At 36.1% G+C, this 25,910-nt stretch overlaps 1 protein-coding gene and 1 long non-coding RNA gene across 3 annotated transcripts in view; both read right to left on the bottom strand.

Annotated features, from left to right (window-relative positions):
- The window catches only part of myo15ab (myosin XVAb), a 67,621-nt gene that overhangs the window by 5,946 nt on the left and 35,765 nt on the right, over positions 1–25,910 (bottom strand). The window contains exons 37-57 of the mRNA XM_073866184.1: positions 25,100–25,171; positions 24,962–25,026; positions 24,000–24,344; positions 23,827–23,911; positions 23,580–23,745; positions 23,405–23,498; positions 22,926–23,031; positions 20,679–20,794; positions 20,549–20,608; positions 17,958–18,033; positions 17,716–17,831; positions 17,518–17,636; positions 17,279–17,420; positions 17,075–17,186; positions 14,346–14,420; positions 14,058–14,263; positions 12,578–12,702; positions 12,420–12,492; positions 11,181–11,253; positions 11,018–11,091; positions 9,966–10,048 (exon numbers count right to left, since the gene is read on the bottom strand). Of these exons, the coding sequence (XP_073722285.1) occupies positions 9,966–10,048; positions 11,018–11,091; positions 11,181–11,253; positions 12,420–12,492; positions 12,578–12,702; positions 14,058–14,263; positions 14,346–14,420; positions 17,075–17,186; positions 17,279–17,420; positions 17,518–17,636; positions 17,716–17,831; positions 17,958–18,033; positions 20,549–20,608; positions 20,679–20,794; positions 22,926–23,031; positions 23,405–23,498; positions 23,580–23,745; positions 23,827–23,911; positions 24,000–24,344; positions 24,962–25,026; positions 25,100–25,171 (2,383 nt within the window). The remainder of the gene's footprint in view (positions 1–9,965; positions 10,049–11,017; positions 11,092–11,180; positions 11,254–12,419; positions 12,493–12,577; positions 12,703–14,057; positions 14,264–14,345; positions 14,421–17,074; positions 17,187–17,278; positions 17,421–17,517; positions 17,637–17,715; positions 17,832–17,957; positions 18,034–20,548; positions 20,609–20,678; positions 20,795–22,925; positions 23,032–23,404; positions 23,499–23,579; positions 23,746–23,826; positions 23,912–23,999; positions 24,345–24,961; positions 25,027–25,099; positions 25,172–25,910) is intronic.
- Positions 1,147–9,249, bottom strand: LOC129427887 (uncharacterized). 2 transcript variants are annotated; one of them, XR_012369020.1, is made up of 5 exons: positions 8,397–9,249; positions 5,736–5,812; positions 5,040–5,083; positions 4,893–4,944; positions 1,147–1,486 (listed from the first exon to the last, which is right to left on the bottom strand). It is a non-coding gene; the product is annotated as an uncharacterized lncRNA (long non-coding RNA). The 2 variants fall into 2 exon arrangements; XR_012369019.1 differs by lacking the exon at positions 5,736–5,812.

Genomic DNA, 25,910 nt, shown 5'->3' with positions numbered 1-25,910 from the left:
GGTCACCTAACATGGAAGTTGCCATTTTGCATCGCCATGTTTCTACAGAAGCCCTAAACGGACAAACTGTTCTATAGATTGCGTTTTATTATCATACTGTCTCGGACGACGACATGTTTGTCCTGTGGTGGCTGCCGTATAGCTTCTCTATCCGTTTTAAAAGGGAGGGGTGAGCTGTGGACTGAGCCGTTGGTTGTATTTCACAATCTTACCACTAGAATAGCAGGAAACTGCAGGATCTCTTACACCTTAATAAAATTAAATCTAATTTATAATTAGAAAAAAATAAATCTATTTACTTCAATCTGCCCAGAAACACTCAAGATGTGTTTAGTGCCAAGAGAGGTCACACTAAACACAGACGATGACTAAAGAAGACATTTAGTCCTGAAAATTTCATTTTTTATTTTTGTTGTAAATATTTCCTTTATTTTTTGTTTGTATCTTAAAGGTATTGCGGAGGATTTTCTTTTTCCGGGTGTATCATCAAGACTATTGGTCCTCCTAGTTGTCAATCAGGAGTGTTGAGCAATTGCATTTTTTAAAAAAGTGGAGAAGGCGGTTCTTTCCTAAAATTCGAGAAAATCCTCCGCTACACACCTTTAATAAAATAGATGGAAAAATAAATATGGATGACACACACTATAAATAAATAAATAAATAAATAAATATAAATACACGAACACCCATACAGAAATGTAATATATGTCAATATATGTAAATTACATATATAATATCAGTGCCCATGTATGTCTGCTGCATATATTAAATATGCAAAATTCATATAAGTAAAATACATGGACATATATGGAAAATATATTTCAAAATATAGCAAAAATGGCCGTTTTCATATAAGTGCCATATATTTTCCCATATATGGACATACATGTGAAATATATGTAAGACACATATATGTATACATGCATATATGTACTTATTTCCATAGTACATACTTTCACTTATATTAGGGATACAAATATGCTTCAAATATGATGACACCATGTACTTTCACTTATATTAGGGATACAAATATGCTTCTTATATGATGCCACCATGTACTTTCACATATATTAGTGGCACAACTATGTTTTTTTATACAGCCTACACATATATTTGTACTCATTCTACACAACACACAATTCCAAGTCTTTTCAAATACAAACTTTACTGCATTTTTTCAGCACAGACTTGACAAGTACAAACAAGTACAAACTTTTCAAGTAAAAACTTTAACTTCATTTAACATCAACTTCAGACTTTATTTTCTTTTTAAAGCCTTTTCAAAGCGCTCACTTTTTTCCCTCAGTATTACATTTTCAAACTTCTAGGCACATTTAAAACATTCCCAAACTCACTCGCTGGGGAAAAACACACTCATTTTTAGTTAACATTTTTCCTGGACATCGTCAGTCTTAGCTCTGCCATCTTCCCATTCAGGTCTGTTCCAATCTGGCCAGCCAAAACGAGTACTTTGACATAACTGCATCTGAGAAAGTACATTTTCAAGAAAAAGTTTTAGGTATTAAGCAGACAAAACACTGGTGGATAAACTTATCACAAAGATAAAAAAAACTTTATTGCAGTTTCTTCTAGTGCAAGTAAGTAAAATTAAGTGACAAAGTACGTGAATAGGCAAGTAAGGCCACACTTAGTGCAAGCATGGCGGCCAGTTTTGCACCAATTAAATTTGCAGGCGAGATAGGGTCATAGTGCCAAACACCACCCTCCTCCACCACCTCTCATCAAAACGATTTTTTACGCAGAATGTGAATTTGAACACATACATTGAAAATTCTTGAATGCACTAACTGCAGCCCCATGAATGATTGTCCATTTGTTGGCAGATACCTCCACGGGTGTGGTTCGAAAGCAGGCACTAAGCCGAAAGGGGTGGTGGTAGCACAGCAGTTATGGAACCTGGCTAGTATGCTAGCCTAGAATTTGTGAGTTTGAATCCTGGTCACCACCGTTGTGCCCTTGAGCAAGGCACTTAACCCCAAGTTGAACTTTGTAAGTGTACAAACAGTTTAATAAGAAGTAGGGCTGTCACTTTTTATTCGATATTCAAATATGCATTCAAACATGACGTGAAATATCCACCATAAATAAACCATCCGGTTTTTTAAAAATGCCATGTGTAGCGCATTTTTTACAGTCTAACACCTCGTAATAGGGAGGAAGCTGAGAATGAGACCGACGGCAACTGTGCGCAAGAGAGGGAAGATGTGGCTCCGGCTTCTGCAGACTTTTTTTGCTTTTCCTGTGGAAATTTTTTGGATAATTCTGCGGAATGATTTTAAATATTTAAAAAATACATAAGAGAATTTAAGCCGTAAATATTACAAAATTGCATCTAGAATAATTACTTTTTAAAGGCTTACAATGAAAATGAAAACACCAAACCAAACAAGTGCTCTGAATTAAATTGGACCAACACGAACCAGATAGATAGAATTATAGTTTGCATATAAAATTACATATATTATTGTTTATAGTGTTATAGCAGAATAAAAAGCTTGTGTTAAAGGGACATTCCACTTTTTTTGAAAATATGCTAATGTTTCAGCTCCCCTGAGCTAAACATTTGATTCTTACCGAGAAAATATACTCTCAAACTGGCATAATAATCAGTGACTTTGCTGATGTAACATGGCTGCAGCAGGCGTAGTGATATTACACACTGCCCGAAAATAGTCCCCTTGGTTACCTTCAATGGCAGGGGACTATTTTCGGGCAGTGCGTATTATCACTACGCCTGCTGCAGCCATGTTACATCAGCAAAGTCACTGATTATTACGCCAGAATGAGAGTATAGGTCTAACCATATCTGCAAATAAAATAGCAACTTTTAATTTCCATCGGTCTTAGTACACAATGTAATTACAGAAGAGTCAAGTTTTAAATAGGAAAAATATTGAAACAGATCACGACCTACAGTTCGGCTCGCATGCGATTTGCGGATTAATATGCAAATTTAAATAGGGTGAAAGTTGATCATTTGCACGTGTTTCAAAGGCTTGCAAATGTTAACACTTAAGTGATTTTAAACAATTTAACCGCAAAAAGGCGCTAAAATAAAAAAAGTTCTGTACACACAGACGCACATGAATTTGAAAGTGTCCGGCCCAACTCCAATCAAACATGATTATGCCTACGCCCTTCAAAGATCAGAACTCTTGATGTATAAAATACATTTGGCGAATAAAGCACTGAAAAAGCACTGAAAAAACATGTGGAGCGACTGTTTATGCAGCATCTTCTTCCCGAAGCGCCGTTTGGAATTCTAACCGGTTCAGGAACGTCAACTTTAGGGTTGAACCAAAAACCGGAAACTACTGTTTCTGTTCGGAACGAACCAATTGGGAAAAAATTCAGGTTCAAAGCCATGATGTAAACTTTATATTAAACAACAACAGCATTTGTCTTGTAAACTGATTTAAAATGATCACGTGCTGACTGTCGCATGTCACATAGACGACAGAGTGAAGTAAGATCTGCTTAACTCAGCGGTAAGTTTTATTTCTCAAATATCAATGGTTTGTGTTCTTTATAGGGGTGGGCGATATGACCAAAATCTTCTATCATGATAGGATTAATTTTATATCATGATAACGATATGTGTCACGGTAGAGGTTTTTTTATGTTTTAATAAGGTTTAAATCTTTAATACCATAGAAATGTTCATACTTCTCACAAAAAAACATATACAAGCATAGAAAGAAGATAAAAAGCAAACAAAACTCAAGCTCTCTGAAGATAAACAGTCATATAAGAATGATAATAAATAATTATGCATGTATGTATAAGCCTATACATATTTTTATTTAAGGTAGAAAAGTGATTTAATCAGGAGCAGTGAGAGATTTTCTCTCAATGCTGTTTGATTAACACGAGTGACAGACGGGAGCAAAATTAGGTAACTTCCCCTTTAAGACCAACGTCCAGATCCAATACACTGTTACACATGCGCTTTCTGTTTTAGCTGTTTACTTTCTCTTAAGACCTGACTGGTCGTGTTTATGAGGATGCTTGCAAAGACGGGAATTTTGACGCATATATGTATTTAAGGCCAATAAAGCGGGAAAAATGCTCGCGAGCTTAATGAGCAGCGGTCGCGCGACTTGCGCGTTCCTCACAGACAGAAAAAGCAGCGGCTGCGCGACTTGTCCGCTCCTGACACACAGAAAGAACGCACGCATACAGATCTGTTGTCTGTGTTTCAATGGCTTAAAATAACTTGTTTTAAAACTGCAGTGCTTAAATACGTGTACAAACGTTACGTTTTCGCGACCACGCGCACAGGAGCGTGACGTGGGTACGTAACCTCGATAGAAACGATAGTCCAAAATCTCTACCGGTTGACAATTTTCTACCGGTTAATTATGTCTACCGGTTTATCGCCCACCCCTAGTTCTTTATCATTAAAAACGGTCAAGCAAACAGCACGCGCAGGGTTAATGCATATGCACGCGCGCATACATAGGCTACGTATGTGTGCTTGTTGTCAGTGACGATTACTTTTCACAAACATGCTCAAGCGCGGGATATGTGTGCTTGATTTTTCTCAAAAGTGACAGCCCTAATAAGAAGATCCTTTATAAAGACAGTACATTACGCGTATACAGACAGGAGCCATCTTAGAAAACAGTCTCGATAAGTCGAGCAACGAATGTCGTGCTATATACATTTTACACCCCTTATAATCCCTCCCACTCTGAAGTTTTGCTAAACTCAATGGAAAAGCTAACCAAGCCAAAGTAAAGTGAGCTGACTCGACCTTACCTGTAGGATACTATGCAATGGAAAAGCGCCAAAACCCCTTTAACCATAAAACAGGGTTAAAATGACGTGCTGTCTCTAACTACAATATAAAAATGTAAGATTTACATTACCATAACATCTTCACTCTGAAGAGTTGCTCAGCTTCTTCTAACTCAGTCAAGTCTTTTAGAGAGAGTGATAGAGGTAATGTGATTAGTAGCTACTGAATACACTACAGTTTATACATTTAGTACATTACTTAATTACTTGCCATTTACCTTTCATTATGTACCGTGACTGGATAATCCATCCATTCTCTGACCTTTAATAAAAAAATACAAAGATAAACTTAATAATTAACACCTGTCACCGGTATCAACTGGCAGAAATTCACTCTTACCATACAACATATGCGAAAGAGCTCAGGAAATCACTCTGATGGGCCTACTAGGGCTGGGCGGTGTGACGTTTTATTCCGTTACCTCGGAATAAAATGTCAGACGTAACAGATTTTTCTATTCCGTCTATTCCGCCGAATGCAAATATGTGAACATGGCTAACTCTGCCCTCCCACATGTTAAAACAGACTTCATGATCATCACATCATAGCATCTGTCATATTTATAATATCTAGAGCTTCGTCTCTCATATAGGATAGGTCGGCTATTCATCCTGTCTGTAGGTTTTTGCATATATACCTGTTCATTTTACATATTGCCTATTTTTAATGTAATGTATGCATGAATACAAAATACAATGAAGGCATACTATAGCTTCAATAGTCTACTAAATTAAAAAAATTATCAAGACTTAATCTGTTGTTATCTTCTGGGCATTTTCACTTTAACATTATTAACTTTAAATTGCTCATAATTTAAAACTGCGGTGGACATTTAGTTAAAAGCTAGAGTGAGTTGCACATTTCTGTACATTTTTATAATAAAAAAACAATATAAACTGAAAAATATTTATACCGTGAATATACCGTTCCGTGAAATAAATGACTCATTCCGTGGAATAGATTTTTGGTCATTCCGCCCACCCCTAGGGCCTACAAAAAGAGAATAAAAGGGAAAAACACTGCGATTAGGCAAGGTTTAAGCCAAACATTAGTTGTAATTTTGGTGAGGTAGTATTGACTCCAGCCATGTCAAGCTATTAGTGCTTGGCCTTGCAATGTCTGCTTAAACACAAACATAACCCTCTCACTAAAATAAAAGTATAACTCTTACATAAATATAAATATAAGGAATGTCAAAATGCATTAGATATGAACCTTTTAAATATATTAACTAAAGCACACCACCTGTTGCCAGAAAGCTGTTTTTATCTATCCGTGTGTCTCAATCAGCTCCCTTGTTCAGTAGTCAGGGCACTGATCAGCCATTTTAAGGGCTGTCTCAATCGCAAAATCCGTTTAGTGCACTGGAACGTTCGTTGCCTAAAAATTCCCACAATGCAACGCAAAAACCAGTAAGCATCAATGGTCCCTATGTTCCCTTACCGGAAATCACGTGACCTTTTCTGAAGCTCGCCAACCGAACATCACGATCCAACTCAATAAACTTTATGAAATGTTACAGAACTTTTATAAAAGACAAACATTTGTTTAGTTGTAAATATAAACACACATTGCTACACAGTAAGGGACCACAATCTACTCAATATTTAAAATAATAATATTTATTTAAAATTGTAAATATATTTATTACATTTAAAATTTAATTGCCTCCAATTTTAGGCACAGATATGTAAGAGAATAATGACAGCATTTTTCACAATGTATTGTTTTTAAAATTAAGTCGAAGAGATGTTGGTTTTGCTGGTTGTTGATGAGTAACAGCTGTGAGTGATTACAACGCGCTTAAGCAGCCACGTGACAGAAATAAGTGAACATTGTCCCAATGTGAAGTGAGCTAGGGTCCTTACCAGTGCACACATTATACTGATTCACGACCTCGGGAGCTAGGGAACGAATTGAGACACACGGTATATAATTTACATTCAGATGTAACAGTTACATTACCAATGCAGGGCTCTCAAGTCTCACGCATTCACCGTGAGACTCACGCATTTCAGTAAGTTCACACGCTCACACGCCACACCTTGTATTTCTCACGCTGAAAAAATAAGAAAACTTTTCCCACTCTATACAATTAATGAACGAGGCACAGGAGAGAAGTTCTCTGCCGAGTTCATATCTGTCGAGCCGCGGACACGGTCACACTAGACATCCTGATATAATTGTCACCTACCAGCCAATCAGAAATCAGAATTTGTTGTTTCTGGGTAAATTTCGTGATCCTGCTGCAAGCACATTCGTTACTAGGCAACATAGATTCTCACGTCACACAGACGAAGTGGCAGTTGGAAGAGAAGAATCCGATGAAAGCGGTAGGTAACGCATTCTTTTTTATAGCAATTTGATTTTACGATTCTTGGATGACATCACAAAAATGTGATCAAAGATAATAAAAACTGTTGTTGGGAAATATAGCCGAGGTAAATTATTATTGATTAAAAAAATCGAACTGCTTTGCAATCAGAATTAGCTTTAACTTTAGGAAAGTACTAAACACTAGAGGCTACCTGAAACAATCCCAGGTGAAAAATATTATAGGAAATACTATAGTGTTTTTGAACCATACTAATAGTATAGTAAATTTTAGTATATTATAGTATTTACAACACTTTGTTAATGATTGCTACAGCATACTCTGTATCAACTATAGTAGTGAACTGATAAACTGTAATAAATACTCTAACGTTAGTATTCTTTAGTTTATACTACAGTAATCTGTAGTGTATATTCTAGTATATTATACCCTATAGTTGTAGACAATGTAGTACAGTATTGGATAAAGTAATACGTTTATATTACTATAGTTGTTATGTTATCACAGCAACTATAGAATTACCACAACAAATTAATTCAAGTACATTACTATAGTATGGGTCAAAAACACTATAGTATTTACTATAAATTACTATAGTATTTTTTTCACCTGGGAATGGAAAGGACAAGATATTTCATTTTCATTTATTTCATTATTTTCAAATTATACTTTATTCATACTCTTTTTAGCTATTCAGCTATACTCTGGCTTTTATTTTAGTAATGTTTATATCCTGCCAATGTATACATTAATCATTGCATTTATCTGTTTAAAAGATGTCACACAAACACACCTTGTATTGTAAGTATGCTCAGGGCAAGTTCTGCAATGTTGCTGTTCAGTTGGCTCATTTGGGGCAATTTTTTATATATTTGTATTTTTGAAATAAAACAATGTATTTAATTTCTATGACTTTGTCTTTAATTAGATTTCCCAACTGTTATAATTTCTATTGGTGCTAATCAATTATAAACAATATATTAAATTTAACTGCTACCAAAAACCTGAGAGAATTGGTTGGGGCCGAGGGGTCGCTGCTGCAAATATTTAAGTGGCTCCTCCCCTAACAGATGAAATCTCACTCCAAACTTTTGATAAAACTTGAGAGCCCTGCCAATGTCTGTGAAAATGTCTGTAGGCCTACACGTTATTTTTCTAGAACAGTAATGACTAATTAGGCTTTAAACAAACTAGACAGCAAGAAACGTATGCAAAATATATTAAATATTTTAAACTTACTTCTAAAACCCCGCTGTGCTGTTATCATCTTCTCACTCCTGTCAGATTTTCCCGGTCATTTTTGTTCTTCTGCGCTTTTGGCCTGAGTGGCGGTTGGCAACTGAAGGGTCATTAGCGCCTCCTACTGGACTGGGTGTAGCACATTCAATAGGCAGCGGAGGAAATTTTTATTATATGCTATGTTCTTTTGACTATTTATTATTAATTAAGCAATACATTTAACACGATTTAATAATAATAATAATAATAATAATAATATGTAAATTCGCTAAACAAACACTATACTAAAAGATATAAAAGCAACATTAGGTTATTTATTTATTTATTTATTAACTTTACAAATCCCTGCACAAATAAAATAAAAAACTAAACTAAATTAAAATAATAAAATAAAAATTAATAATGTAATTGATTTGTGATTATTAATAATAATCAGTATCAACTTATCACTGTTTGTTAATATACACAGACTTAGTTGGCAGTTTTCTGATGATAATAAACTAGATAAAATAGCCGTTGATTCCCCATAATGATCATACATTTCAAATCTTCTTGAACACTCACTTACATATTTAAAGATTATCTGACCAGATATTTTTTACTTGCTGTATAAAAGCAAAAACTTGTCTGATGGTGATCCTGGGGGGGGGGTCTTTAGGTCACAAAACTAACAGGACTTCATAATATAGTATTTTTAATACAATAATGCAGTGTTTTCTTTGTCATTTTTGACAAATACATCCACAAAGTACCATAACCATATGCCACAGCTTTAAAAATGCATCAGTATCACATGCATGTATGTTTACATACATTTATTAAATATGTGGAAAACAAATATGTATGTCACATATTTATAATTAATGTTGTCCATATATGTGAGAAACCAATACTATACTGTAATATATGCAGATATATGGTATCATATATTGATGACCCCAAATATTTTTTTCACATGTTTGGACATATAAATGTTCATATATGTTGCAGGCATATATTGTGTTCTCAGATAAGTCAAATATATGTATAGATATGTGGAAAACAAATATGTATGTCACATATTTATAATTAATGTTGTCCATATATGTGAGAAACCAATACTATACTGTAATATATGCAGATATATGGTATCATATCTTGATGACCCCAAATATTTTTTTCACATGTTTGGACATATAAATGTTCATATATGTTGCAGGCATATATTGTGTTCTCAGATAAGTCAAATATATGAAGAGATATGTGGAAAACAAATATGTATGTCACATATTTATAATTAATGTTCCCCATATATGTGAGACACCAATACTATACTGTAATATATGCAGATATATGGTATCATATATTGATGAAACCAAATATTTTTTTCACATGTTTGGACATATAAATGTACATATATGTTGCAGGCATATATTGTGTTCTCAGATAAGTCAAATATATGTATAGATATATGTCATACTATGTAAAATATAAGTACATATATGGCCATATATTACATTTTTGTATGGGACAAACAAACAAATTATATATGTGTGTGTGTGTGTGTGTGTGTACTTTTGGTGTACTTACGGTTTGGTGCTGGTATTAGCTGTAATTTGTTTGAGGACCTGACAGTACGCCTCATCCTTCATCAGTCCAAATTCCCCAGTTAACTACAATAAACACCAAATTCATGTATTTTAGTTCTATTTAAACAATTGAGGTAATATATTACAATTAGGTTAAACATTAGTAAATGCATAACTAAGAAAGAATTCATGCATATTGCCAAATTAATCATGTTAATGTTAGTTGAATGCTTGATTTTATAGATGTATTAAAGAGGACATTTCACAAGACTTTTTTAAGATGTAAAATAAACCTTTGGTGTTCCCAGAATACATATGTGACGTTTTAGCTCAAAATACCATATAGATCATTTATTATTTGTAGGTGTGAGCAAAAATGTGTCGTGTTGTTATCCTTTTAAATGCAAATAAGCTGATCTCTGCACTAAATGGCAGTGCCGTGGTTGGATAGTGCAGATTAAGGGGTGGTATTATCCCCTTCTGACATCACAGGGGAGACAAATTTTTATGACCTATTTTTAAATGCTTGCAGAGAATGGTTTACCAAAACTAAGTTACTGGGTTGATCTTTTTCACATTTTCTAAGCACTGGGTTTATATTATTAATTATAGCACTGAAACATGAAGATTTTCATGATATGTTCCAGTTAACAAATGGAAAAATTAACATGAACTAATATTAAAAAATGCTGTAGAAATATTATTCATTGTTAGTTCATGTTAGCTAATGCATTAAGTAATTATTAACAAAACAACCCTCTTTGTAAAGTGTTACCACAATTGCACATACATGTATAAAATCAAAACAACTTAGCAAGGGCCTACCAAAAAGAAACTGAAAGTAAAGCTACAAGTAAATGTTAGTAAGGATAAACAGAAAGTGAATGGAACCTGAAGTAAAGCCAAAGTGAATTAAAACAAAGTAAAATCTAAATCTGAAAGCAAAAGTAAAGCCAAACCAAAAGCAAAACTACTTGTCGTCCAGATCATTGAGCATATTGTCATGAAACAGGACTACGTGTTTGCTTTGTAACTGATCCGGTACTGTTTTACCTTCAGTATGGTGCAAACCACAAACTGCTCTGATTGGCCCCTGAGTGGATGATCTCCCATAAACTTCATTATGGCTAAACCCCAACCAAACCCAGAAAGACAAACATTAGTGTTAACTTATATAATAGCCATTGTATATAAAATGAAAGTGTTTCATCCTCACCAAGGAAAATGTCAGATGCAACCCGGTTCATGTTGGGGTCTGTAAAGTCTATGAGAGACTCTGTGATAGGGTTCTGAGGAGAGAGAAATCATGTGTAAGCATGTGCCTGTTTTGGTGAATTTGTGAAGTTTAAGTATTGCGTATTGAAGGCTTAAAGGAATAGTCTACTCATTTTCAATATTACAATATGTTATTACCTTAACTAAGAATTGTTGAATCATCCCTCTATCATCTGTGTGTGTGCACGTAAGCGCTGGAGTGCGCTGCGACACTTCGATAGCATTTAGCTTAGCCCCATTCATTCAATTGTACCATTTAGAGATAAAGTTAGAAGTGACCAAACACATCAACGTTTTTCCTATTTAAGACGAGTAGTTATACGAGCAAGTTTGGTGGTACAAAATAAAACGTAGCGCTTTTCTAAGCAGATTTAAAAGAGGAACTATATTTTATGGCGTAATAGCACTTTTGGGAGTACTTCGACTCGCCTGAAAAGTCCGCTCCCCTTCTCACTCTCATAATGGGAGAGGGAGGGTGTTACTGCGCCGAGTCGAAGTACTCCCAAAAGTGCTATTACGCCATAAAATGTAGCTCCTCTTTTAAATCCGCTTAGAAAAGCGCTACGTTTTATTTTGTACCACCAAACTTGCTCGTATAACTACTCGTCTTAAATAGGAAAAATGTTGATGTGTTTGGTCACTTCTAACTTTATCTCTGATTGGTACCATTGAATGAATGGGGCTAAGCTAAATGCTATCGAAGCGTCGCAGCGCGCTCCAGCGCTTACGTGCACGCACACAGATGATAGAGGGATGTATCAACAATTCTTAGTTAAGGTAATAACATATTTTAATATTGAAAATGAGTAGACTATTTCTTTAAGCCCGGAGTACAGTCGGTCGAACACACAGCCTTGCATAGTATAGTTTATTTGACTCGTACGAGTACACAGACGTATGACGCATGCACATTGCGACAAAATGCAATGCATCTCCTGGGCTACATACTACATGTAGGTGCATGTGCGACCTACACATACAATGTACGTCGGTGTGCGTACAGTATTACGTTATATACGCTGACCCTTGCGTACGTGTAAAATATTTATTAGCTTTTAATCTATAATTTACAGCAATAATCACACGTTTATGGTTATGACTACTTTGATACCCAAAATGTCATTATTAAATTACACATCTTTAGCCGGGGTGTTTGATAATATAGTAAGAAAATGCTCACCTTGCTGAATTTCACCATCTCTGCGGGGTCTTTGGTTCCTTTGCTTTTAGTGGATTTATCTCTAAATGAGTCGCTATTCATACAAAAACATCTGGATTTAGTTCTGCGCTAATGTGATTCATAAACAAACTGTAACACCAATTTCCAATTTTCAGTACCTCTTGCTTCCGCTCGATGTTCTGAAATATTTCTTGGCAAACTCCACCATGTTGTACTGGCTGTCCAGAAGAATGTTTCCCTCAACTTCAGAGCTACCAAAATCCCCAAATCCATCAGAATCCAACTATGATACACAAAACAGACATTTTTTAATGCATTGTTATAGTGTACATCAGTGGATTTCGACCTTTTTTGACTTTAAAGGTATAGTTCACCCAAAAAAATGAAAATAATGTCATGAATGACTCACCCTCATGTCATTCCAAACTCGTAAGAGCTCCGTTCATCTTTCGGAAACACAGTTTATATTTTGTATGTTTTATATTAAGTCCGAGAGCTTGTTGACCCTTTATTGAAAATCTATGTACGGTATACTGTCCATGTCCAGAAAGGTAATAAAAACATCATCAAAGTAGTCCATGTGACATCAGTGGGTCAGTTAGAATGTGTTGAAGCAACGAAAATACATTTTGGTCCAAAAATAACAAAAATGACTACTTTATTCAGCATTGTCTTCTCTTCTGGGTCTATTGAGAAGCGCATGCGTGAGACTAAAGTCACGATGACGTGTTATCCTCAGACATGTTTGCGAAGTTTTACCCCCCCAAACTTACAGCATGTGTCTCCCTCAGACTGTAAACAAATCCCGGACGCATAAAAAAAACAGCTGGGGCGCACCAGATAACACGTCAGCTGCGTCACTGCAGTCACGTGAGTTTAGTCTCACCCATGCGCTTCACAACAGAAGCGGAAGAGAAGACAATGCTGAATAAAGTCGTAATTTTTGGTGCTTCAACACATTCTAACTGACCCACTGATGTCACATGGACTACTTTGATGTTGTTTTTATTACCTTTCTGGACATGGACAGTATACCGTACGTAGATTTTCAATGAAGGATCAGAAAGCTCTCCGACTAAATCTAAAACATCTTAAACTGTGTTACGAAGATGAACGGAGGTCTTACGAGTTTGGAACGACATGAGGGTGAGCCATTAATTACATAATTTTCATTTTTGGGTGAACTATCCCTTTAAGGTCTCATTGTTGTCCACAACATTTGAATATTTCAATATTGGACACTAGGAAATATTTGGATTTTCTAGTGGTGAGACTGTGAATTGCAACCAACAGCTCAGTCCACAGCTCACCCCTCCCTTCAGTCTATTTCACATTACAATGATAAAAGCTTAAAGTCACATGATGGTAATTGTCTTCTTTTCCCTATCGTGACCTTGCACCGTTCCTCATGACAAGAAAGTAAACAGAGGTCATTTCGAGGAGATTAAGGTTTTGATAAAAAATTATGAGGGCACATACATTTTTTTTTTAATTAATGCAATGCACAAATAAATGTTTTATAATAAACATATCATGGCGACTTTAAAGATTCTGCATGTCATAAAAACACTACAACAAACTACCCAAATATAAGCATAAATGTCTATGTTGATGTAAAGTAATGCATATCGTGTAAACCTCCAGTGATGGGTCTAGTTCATGCGCAGCAGCGGCGGATGCAACAGCGAGAGCGATGGCTCCTGATGCCGCCACCCGGCCCTGTCTGTCTCTCGGCTCATCTCTCCTCTCCGCTGGCAGGCTCAGGAAATCAGGAGCAGCTACGGGAAACACGCAATCCTTTGGAAAGGCTCCACTCCGGCCCTGCACCGCCCCAAACCTCCAACCTGAAAAGATGAACTGTTGAATAGTGCTCCTTATAACGGTTACGTTTACTAATATAGTATTAAAATAATAATGAAGTCTGACCAAAATCTGATGTGTCTCGCTTTAGCTCCTCAAAGTAGACGACTTTCTTTCTCACCACGCATCCGTAACTCTGACCTGAAACACCAACAAACACACAAACCATTAATACATAAAAAAACAAGCAGTTTATCGTATATATCCCTGATATAATGTAAAGAACATTCTGTGATTAAGGTCATGTCAAAGATTGAAATCAAACTTTGCTGCTCCTAATCCCACTTAATTAGATTATAAGACATTAACCTGGAGTTTACAAACAGGGTCACATATTATAATTTAAATTTATGCCAAAAAATTCCACTAGATGGCAATAATATTACAGATGACCCTGAATATGAATCAGTGAAGACCCTCTGCACTGTCTATGTATGATTTCTTATTTAACACCCTGATTTAACCATCAGCTCAATAGCAGAGAGATTCATGAGATGAACTGAATATGTCAGATAAAATGTCCAGTGCTGTAAGTCCGCCTGAATGCTTAAGGAACACTGCTATCATATCCCTATCCAAAGGCATTAAATCAAATCAAATTCATTTATACAGCGCTTTTTACAATGTTGTATTGTTTCAAAGCAGCTTTACACGAAAGAAGAAGAAAAAACACAAAATAGAGTAGATTATAATTAATAAAATGGTATATACTTTATCTTTGACTATCGGGGGGTCTTTTTTTCTTAAATAAATTGAATAAATAAACTTTGCATTCATGAATAATTTGTTAGGATAGGCCAATATTTGGCCAAAATACAACCCAGGGTGCAAAAAAAAAAAAAATTGAAATATTTTGAAAATCACTTTTTAAGTTGTCCAAATATATTGCTTAGCAACACATATTAATAATGTAAACTACATTTTTATATATTTACGGTAGGGAATTTACAAATATCTTTATGGAACATGATCTTTACTTAATATCCTAATTATTTATGTAATAATTTTTATAATTTTGACCCATACAATGTATTGTGGTTAGAGATGCACCGATATATCGGCCAATAATAACTATCGGCCAATAAATGCAATGTTTCACACACTATCAGCCATAGTCATGGTGGCTGATATAGCCTGTCAATCAAATAAGGACAGGAAAATGCAATAAATTTGACCTCTGTGTATAGAAAATGTAAATAAACATCAATAGTTTAATGTTAAATATTAATGGTTATATGAATGAATAACATTTAGAAAATTTTAAATTTAGTTAATGCAAGTTAACTCTTTCCCCGCTAGCATTTTTAAAAAGTTGCCAGTCAGGGACAGCATTTTATATGATTTTCACCTTCTAAAAAATTTCTTCTTAAAATATATAAATATACAATATATCAAATGAAAGAACAGACCCCTTGCTTAAAAAAACCTCTCAAACATGGGTAGGTTTCTTCAAAAATACTATATTTTAAACAAAAAGCTGAGATAATTGCATTTTTGTAAAGGACTTTTACACAGTTTTTACCGTTTTGGATCTGTAAATGCTTTAGTTGAGTAAGAGCACCACCTAGTGGATAAAAGCAGAAATGTGGATTGCCATAAAAACTTGTCATTGGCAGGGAAGCGTTTTCTCCTAATTGCCGAGATAACTCGTCAATGGTGGGGAAAGAGTTAATATAACCACCAAACTATTGGTATTGGCATCGATATCGGCAAACCAGTCTGCATAATTAAAGAGTTTGGTTCCAAAACGCGATAATCGCCATTTTAAAAACAATTAGTTACCACCAAAATCAGCATTGTATCTGGTCAGTATTAAAAAGTACATTTTTAATTTTTGCAAAATCCGATATCCGCCATGTTATTCTGTCATCTTTTCACCCTTTTTTCCAATCCGCGACAAACGCCAGTTTCCTTCTCTGCAGAATGCAATAAATCCGCTCAACAAATCACAGCGCACCATTCCACGCATTGTAAACAATAAGGGTGGTGCTTTGAATACACGCTGAATCCTTTTTTTCATCTACTTTGTACTTCCTGATCAACAAACAAACAAAAACAAAAGAATACTTTTGATGGCATTTATAAACCTGTGGTGGTTTTCTGTGGCGGGAAAGAAACAAAAGCCATCAAAATCTAATAATTTACATGAGAGGCACTCGGGCAAAGGAAAAATGCCGGCTGTTGCTTGTTCTCACACGACTGCATTAAGCTTCTGTCATGCTAACACATTGACCCCAGGCGATCTTATGAAAAACTTTCCATTATTTTACTAGAAGTCAACGAAAATCGAGCAGGACCAAAACATTTTACAGCTGATTGCCGTTAAAAAGTTAGCGACGAAGTCCCAATTATAACCGCAGCAATGACTGTGTACTTAATATGACAAAGTAAGCATAAATGCACATTTATATATTGATTCAACAGATTTATAGCATTTTGAAAAAAACTTGTCATGGATATATTGCAGTTTGTGGAATTTTTTTTATAATAAATCGTTGAAAATGAAATTATGGATTAGAATTTTTAATGTTATTATAACCTAAAGATGCTATGTGAACGTTTGTAACAGAAAATAGTGTTTTTCATCTTGTCACTTTCTTGGTAAAGAAAACACATTTTTACCCAAATTTGTCAAAATGGATTTATTGCATTTTGGAACCAAACTCTTCTCCTTATGACTGGTGCACCCCAGCACCACACACCTACAAAATTGAAACAGTTGTCTCACGGTTTACAGGGTGTACCATTTGTCCCAGCACTGCCCATGTGCATGAACATCTGTGTGGGTGTCTTACCTTCCTCTAATCCATCCATAGCCTGCAGACGAATAATATCTCCTTTATGGAAGCTAAGCAGACTTCGGTCTTCTGTGATGAAGTTTCTTTCTGCTACTACATACTCCGAATCCTGCGGATAAAGTCGGAAGGACCAGAAAAATCTCGACCCTCAAGTTTTTATATGACAATGTAGTTGACCAGAAAATCAAGCTGTTTTTGTACCTTCTTAAGATGAGAGATGAACAGATCAATTAAGTGTTTGATCTGAGGGGCTTTGGGAGAGAAGAGAATCAACTGTTCATTCATCAGATTAAATTCCAGCATGTTCGGAGATGGGATGGTCACAAACAGGATGTCTGTGTAGCTATGGGAAGGAGAAACCAAAATTTTAGTAGACATACAGTGTCCTCAAAGGTGAACCAGCGTCTGACAGATGGCTGAATGATGAATGGATGATGCACCTGTACGGCCGGAGGACTCTGAAGTAATCTGGAGCTATGGTGCTGCTCTTCACCGTCTTTAAAAGCTTAATACCAGAGTGAGACACGGCCAACACCTGCACTCCTGTACCTACACTGCCCTGCAATACACACATTAGATTTATCACCACAATGACTGGCCATTCATACAGTCTGTAAGACTAAGAGTAAGGAACTCACTGAGGCGGGGAAAAGGCGAGAAAAATAAATCTCCCATGATTCCCTAGCAGCTGATATTATGGTCTTCTTCACACTTTCATCCTGAACATTTGTGTTCGGCTCGATGTTGTATTGCGCTATAAAAAACACAAGATAATTAACATTAACATTACTGATTATTTACAGATTAACGAACAGATAATTTTTTTTAGTAAAATTATTTTCAATTACAAATTTAGATGTAAAGTTGAGTTTTTACTCACCAAACAAGGATTTCATCTTTTGTCTCTCGTCTTTAGTAATGCGAACACAGGCTTCTGTAAATGTGTCAATAACAATCTGACCGACACAAAGGTAAAGATGAGAAACTAAATTAGGGGAAATGATGGGCTCTATCTTACACCCGGCGCAAGTGTCTTTTGCTAGTTTCCACCCTGCGCAATTATAATTTTTACGTTTAGTGTTGCGTTGTTTAAATAGCAAATGCATTTGCGCCCCCTTTTGCGCCCATGGGCGTTCTGGTCTGAAAACGAGGTGTGTTCAGGCGCATTGTTGGCGCGTTGCTATTTTGAGGCAACTAAAATAGACTACACCATTGACCAACAAAAATCTGGTCTAAAGTCTAAAGTCAATGGCGCAATATGTTTTTTTGTTATTTAAAGAGCGTATTAGTAATATGCGCCTAAACGGGACGACAACGCGGGTTTGCTTAACACATACATACATGAATGCGCAGCAGCACAAAAACGCTTTTAAATATGAAAGATTAAAGGATTGAATGTAAAAGATTATTATTGAGTCTCTTGGACATAAATGAGGACTAATTATGAGACATTAGAAGACACAAAGAGCTGCTTCACCTGTAGCCTGGTAAGTAAATAAATGCTTTGCTTTAAACAAATGCATCTGTTTTTAAATGTTTTTTTTTTAAATGCTACCTCACGGATTTTTGTATATGATGACTCTGTACCTGTGGATATGGTGAGATGAGAAACATTTTTAAGTAATGCTTAAAAAAAACTGACGCTGTCCAAGTGCTGAAACGTGCGGAGAGCCGATTGTAAATTCTTTATCTCCTATTTGTTACAAATAAAGTATTTTTACAGTACAAACCTTTTCTTACATACTTGTAAATTATTTTTTGATGATATTGGATAGCCATGCATTTAAAGCAATTAAAAGCCTGCTTTTTTACTTCCGTGACTAAAAAAAAAAGGGTTTTACAGGTTTTAATGAAAAAATAACAATTTCAATACAAGTGAAAACAACACAATTATTTAACATTAATCTTAAACTGGGAATCTTCTTCCTCCGCTTAGTTTTTCAGTTTACAAAGTCCGTCATCTAAATAGGGATTAGACATAGCGCCAGCACAACTGGCTTTTAAAGTAGATGAGAGCTGAAACTCTCATTGGTTTTTTGCACATTATGCCCAAAATACTCCCATTAATCACTTAAAAATAGGAGCAACCCTTTTCAGCCATGCGCTCAGCGCACAAACCATTTTTCTCATCGTTAAATTAGCAAAAGTGGATTCGGACACGCCCATTTAGATGCTGCGCTGTGCGCTTTAGACAATGCGCTTAGATTGTTAAAATAGGGCTCGATAAGTACATTGAAAAACGGTACATTTACAGAGAAACTCGAATTTTCTTGTAAAATGTCAAGTTAAATAAAAAAATATAAAACCTATAAATTTAAATGAAAACTAAATTAAATGTATTCTTTATATTTTGAGGTTCACAGATATCAATTATGTTAACTTATGTTAAAAGTAAATTTTATTATTTGGCATATTGGCAGAAGCATCTTTTTAAAAATGGTATTTATATTTATTTACTTTTATTGTCTTTTTTAATGTTGCTTAATTGTGCCATTTTAAAATATAACTGCGTATGTTTATTTTGACATTTCATTTTAATTGTACTGTAAGCATACAATTTTAAAAACTATTAAGATAATCTTATATTAAATTATTAGAGAAATGCATTTTGGCATATTTGACCTCAGAGCAAATGCTTTTCTGCGCTGCCTCTAGTGGTGAATCTAGAAAACTACATATATACATTAAAGGGGACATTTCACAAGACTTTTTTAAGATGTCAAATAAGTCTTTGGTGTCCCCAGAGTATGTACATGATGTTTTAGCTCAAAATACCGTAAAGATAATTTATTACATGTTAAAATTGCCACTTTGTAGGTTTGATCCCCTTCTGACATCACAGGGGGAGCCACATTTCAATGACCTATTTTCTCATTCCTTTAGAGAATGTTTTATTAAAACTTAGTTACGGGCTTGATCTTTTTCAGATTTTCTAGGTTGATAGAAGCACAGGGGACCCAATTATAGCACTTAAACATGAAAAAAGTAAAATTTTGTGATTTGTCCCCTTTAAGAAATTTTTATCCGTCATCTTTGTACACAGTTAGGGTAAATTAAACATTGTGGTGGTGCGCTTTAGAAGTGTTGTGAGCGCTTCTGATGACGTTTTACATTTGATCAGATAACAAAATGCAGCAAGCAGCAATGTGCCCGCGACCGTGCACAGATGATAACACCAGCTCTGTTTCGTCTGCACTGTTAAAACGGCAATAATCTTAGAGAAGTGAAGAAATTAAACTTTTTTGTCGATAAAAGCAAGTAGCAGATGAATAGATGCTTCATTGATTGCAAAATCCACTTGGCTTAAAAATATGAGGGCGACCTTCTTATTTAAGATTGTGTGTTTACATCGATGGAAATTTTGTTTTATTTTCTTGTATTTCACATAATCCATATTAACAGAAGCTGTTATAAACATCGTCATTCTTGGGTTAAAGAGGAAAAAGGTGAAGGTAAGGATCTGTGTCTTACCTGTTTAAATATGAGGTCTAACACCAGAGGATGATTCCAGCTGTCCTTAGGATAAAATACCTACAGAAGTGTGTGTTAATACTGATCATACACTAATATCTATGCAGTAAACACTATATAAGCTACTCACCTCCTTCCTGAGGTAGATTCTCCAGGGAACATTAGTGTAGGTGTAATGCTCCCCACTGCTGCTCCTGTGCAGCGGTGTTTGTATGCTCTCAGACTCCACTGGAAGATCTCTGGACACTGATGTGAGGGTTTGTGTTTGTGAGAGAAACAAAAGTTATGGTACAGCTGATGTCTGTCTCTTTCATGTCATGTTTGTGGGTGTCTTGTTTCAACTATAAAAGTATACAACATCTGGATGAGGCTTGCACACTCTCGTTGGCTATTGTCATGTCGGAGGAAGCCCCAAAAAAATATCAAACATGTTCAAATTTAAGACTATTTAAGACCGGCAGAAACCCTTTAGGTTGTAAGCTAATATTTCATAATAAATGTCCACAGACTTATACTGGAAAAACATTTATGTTGTCAGATTGCTGTATCCTGACGTCGGATCAACGTTGGATCCTGATGTCGGATCAATGTCTGATTTCGGCATTAGGCCAATGTTGGATTTTGACATCAGGCCAACATTGGATTTTGAAGTCAATACCCAATGTTGAGCAGATGTCAAGGTGAATTAAGACTATTTAATATCTAAAGAAACCCTTTAGGTCGTAAGCTAATATTTAATAATAAATGTCCAGCTGCGTTTACATCTTTGTTTAATATGAGCTGCAAGGCGCCCGACTGACACAACATCACGTCGTGTCTGGGCAGCATGTTGAAACGATAAATAAAGAGCGCGACAAGTATCACATTAATAAGAAGTTATGAAATATTAAGTTACTTTCACACTGAGAGCTGATAGGCACGTGCCTACGTGCACAGAAAGCCAGCTGCCAATGCAGGTTTCCCAACTAACTGCAAATATATGCGCAGATATTACAAAAGCTTGTCTTGTTAGGTGTTCCTGGCATGCACAGCAGCTTAAACACTGTTTATTAAATATTAGAAAATCATTCTAGCTAAACTTTTTTTACTCAAAACTTTAGAAAAGTTCAATGTTAAAGTTGATATTTATTTTTATTTTACTTATTTAATTTCAATTATTAATATATGCCTGTTTTATTGTTAAGGTGACTAATGCCCCTTTTGCACTCTTTATGTTAAGCCAGTGCTTCTCAAATAGTGGGGCGGGACCCCCAGGGGGGGCTCGAAGCGACACCAGGGGGGGCGCGCAAGCCCCCGGGGAAAATACTTTTTCAGGAAGTGAATTTTTTGCACCTTCACTTAACGACATTACACCCCAATCACGCTGATAAGCCGCTTGATTTCTTTATTATTATTTATTGATTATATTTAATTAAATTTTTCAGTATCAAATTGTCAAAAAATATTACACTTTATATAAGGATTGATTTTTTTATTTCAGGCAAATTGATGCATTTTAAGTCTTTTCTGTTACAGACTAAAAACAATGTTAATAAAGTTATTGTAAGTTGATCGATATTTCTTTTTTTGTTTTCTTTTTGTGTTTTCTCAATGTTAATAAGGATACAATGTTTTGCAGATGTGTAATTTTATAGACAAATTATACTATTTACAGTCGTGGCGGAGAGTTGGGGGGGGGGCGCGAAATGTTTACTTCTTCTTAGGGGGGCGTGACAGAAAATAATTGAGAAGCACTGTGTTAGGCTGAATTTATGTTGGAGCTTTTTATGTGATTTGTTATTTTTTCCTTGGTAGTGCCACTTTATTTTTCATGTTTTTTGTGTATTTGTTTAATTGAGAAAATGCTTAAATAAAATGTTGGCATTAATGGCAGATGTTACATGTATTATTTGTTGGTGAATTATATTTATTAAAAAATCATCAGACTATTTGACTAATAAAAAAAAAATCTATAGAGTAATCAATTGAAAAAAAAAACAATATTTGCAGCTCTAGTTAGATATTAATGATTTAAAATCGGGGAGGCTCCAACGTGATCAGGATCATCAAAATAATCACAATGACACCCTGAGGACAAAAAAAACACTGCGTTTGATCGCCGAGGGTGAAAATCGTGCTTAAAATCTTCACGTGTGTGGCCAGCCTAAAATACGTAAAATCTGTGATAAGAGTAACATCATGTGCATGTGTTAATGTAAATGTTGGTGTTTTATAGTCCCAGGTCACTTGTAGTAATAAACCTACCTCATCGTCCGTCTAAACAAAACTGCTTAATGCTTTAAGACTTATTTATTTTGTAAGTACATCATTGAAGTGTCAAAAAAGCATGATGCCATGCCTCCGAAAATTATAACACCATAGTACTTCTGTCAATTACCGGTTGGTGGTAAGCTAGGTGGTGGCTCTGGGGCTTTCTTCTTGCTACTTCTGGTTGGTTTGAGACCTCCGTCTCTGGGCACAGCAGCTGGAGTGGGTGCCTTTCTCTAAACACAGTTAAACAAACTTAAAATGATACACATTAAAACCATAAAAACTGAATAAGCAGATAACATGATAACAAATCGCATAAAACACAAGGATGTGAAAATGACTCCTCTGTTATCAATAAATGCAAATAAAATATTTTAATAAATATACTTTCTAGTGTACTCAGTGTCATAAATAAGAAAAAAACACTTAAGATGTGTTTATGTGTCAATATATTTACAGAGGCCACCGGTCACCATTTTTATGATTTCTATTGGAAATAATTATTTTTAGCTGCCAACATTTGCATCCAAGCTTACAGATGCTTTACTACCATTTAATTGCAGCAAAAGGGAGAAAGACACATGCCGACAGGTAAACAGAGCTCACTTGTGGAGGAGGAGGATTGTCCATTTGTGATTTAAGGATCTGCATGGCCTCATCATGTGGGTTCAGCTTCTTCGCAAATCCTTTACCTTCTCTCCTGTCATCAATCAATCATAAAATCACCTATGATTCGATGAAACAAACTATAAACCATAAAGACGACACACACATACAGTACCTGTATTTCTGTGGCATGGGTTCTGGGTCTGGTGTTTGGTATTGTCTGATAATATCTTTAATGTTGTGACTGGGAACGATGTGCTCGGAGTTAGAGACAGAGTATTTGACCACTTCAGTCCCAGGAGCCGGGGTAGAACGCATGGGGCCTGTGACCGCAACAGGAGCTGGGTGAAAGAAAGCAGAAAGGAATTAGGGTGGAAAGGAAGTTAACGAATTACACATAATGATACAGATATGTGACACACCATGTTTTTTAGCAGGCCTGCTGTCGAGTTTTATTGGTGGAGCGGGGGCTTGCTTCTTTCCAAAAGATCCATTTGATGATTTTCCCTAAAAAAAAAAAGTAGCCATGTTCCCAAAGTACAGGTAAACCACGCCTTTAAGACCCATTTACTAAAGACAACTAATTAAGTAATACCTGTGTAGCTCTGGTGCTTTGAGGCTGGGGTGTTTGAGCACTGATCTTCTTCAGGGGTTCACGCTGTCCCTCTGACCCACCGGGGGCGGTGTAGATCGAGGTGGAGGCGACAACCGGGTGTGGGCTCATCGGAGGACTCGTATATGTGGACAGCGGAAGCGGGGCATAAGGACTCGGCGGGATGTTTGCGTAGGGGCTGGGTGGGATTGCGGGGTAGGGGCTGGGTGGTAGGGTGCCGTAGGGGGTGGGTGGAGGACTGGTTGGGGGGCTGGTGAGAGGGGAGAATGGAGGACTGGAGACCGGGCTGGTCACCATTGCCATTGCCTGCATGGTCATCTGTTGAGCCTGATGATGGAGAGAGAGTCAACGGTGACACCGAAGTACACCAAAGACAATGTGAGGTCAAGAAAAAACTGCATTATTATGTTATGTTAAAGGGACACTCCACTTTTTTGGAAAATATGCTCATTTTCCAGCTCCCCCAGTGCCAAACATCTGTTTCCTACAGCTTTGGAATCCATTCAGCCAATCTCCAGGTCTGACAGTACCACTTTTAGCATAGCTTAGCATAATCCATTGAATCTGATTAGACCATTAGCATCGCACAAAAAAATAACCAAAGAGTTTCAATATTTTTCCTATTTAAAACTTGACTCTTCTGTAGTTACATCGAGAAATATCAAAACTTTGGTTATTTTTTAGCACGATGCTAATGGTCTAATCTGATTCAATGGATTGTGCTAAGCTATGCTAAAAGTGGTAGCGCCAGACCCAGAGATCGTCTGAATGAATTCCAAAACGGTAAAAATCAAACGTTTAACTCTAGGGGAGCTGAAAAATTACCATATTTTCAGAAAAAGTGGAGTGTCCCTTTAAGTATTTATGATACAAAGCTGAGGAGCATTACAGTGATTTTACCACAGCAGCTTATTGGTATAAATGAACTCTGTGTACTTGCGTACCATTATAACAGCTTGCTGGTTGATGATAGTTTGTTGCTGATGGGCCAAGACCGTTTGCTGTGGGACTGAAAAAAAGAGATAAATTAATCATAAATAAATTATTAAAGTAGCTCTGTAGTATACTTTATTTGTAAATACCTTGCACAGGGGGTGGCGCTGGTGTCACAGGCATGACTGGAGGGCTTGGCATGGGTGGAAGAACTCTCACTGCTACACAAAACACACACGCAAACAGACATTACACACATGTGCACGTGTATAACCAAAGAAACATATTAATGAGATGATAATAATGATAAAAAAAGCATAGACTATCATAAAAACTTCAAGCTGGTTTGCTTATGCAGGTTTTGTACTGGTCTTGCCTTACATCAGCATCTATGGGTTTTGAAGGGGATAAATCAGCCAGGGAAATTTTTATTTTGGGTGTACCATATTTTGGGGGGAAAATTTGTCCTGGCATCAGTGAGCTTCATACAGCAAGCAACTGAATGTCAGTTCGTCATTTGGCCTTCCATGTACACTCACCTAAAGGATTATTAGGAACACCATACTAATACTGTGTTTGACCCCCTTTCGCCTTCAGAACTGCCTTAATTCTACATAATTGATTTGTAGGTGCTGAAAGCATTCTTTAGAAATGTTGGCCCATATTGATAGGATAGCATCTTGCAGTTGATGAAGATTTGTGGGATGCACATCCAGGGCAAAAAGCTCCCATTCCACCACATCCCGAAGATGCTCTATTGGGTTGAGATCTGGTGACTGTGGGGGCCATTTTAGTACAGTGAACTCATTGTCATGTTCAAGAAACCAATTTGAAATGATTCGAGCTTTGTGACATGATGCATTATCCTGCTGGAAGTAGCCATCAGAGGATGGGTACATGGTGGTCATAAAGGAATGGACATGGTCAGAAACAATGCTCAGGTAGGCCGTGGCATTTAAA

Source organism: Misgurnus anguillicaudatus, chromosome 3 (assembly GCF_027580225.2).
Source record: "Misgurnus anguillicaudatus chromosome 3, ASM2758022v2, whole genome shotgun sequence".
Taxonomy (NCBI): Eukaryota; Metazoa; Chordata; class Actinopteri; order Cypriniformes; family Cobitidae; genus Misgurnus; species Misgurnus anguillicaudatus.
The sequence above is the reverse complement of the archived record's forward strand: the minus strand, read 5'-3'. Positions and strand labels throughout refer to the sequence as shown.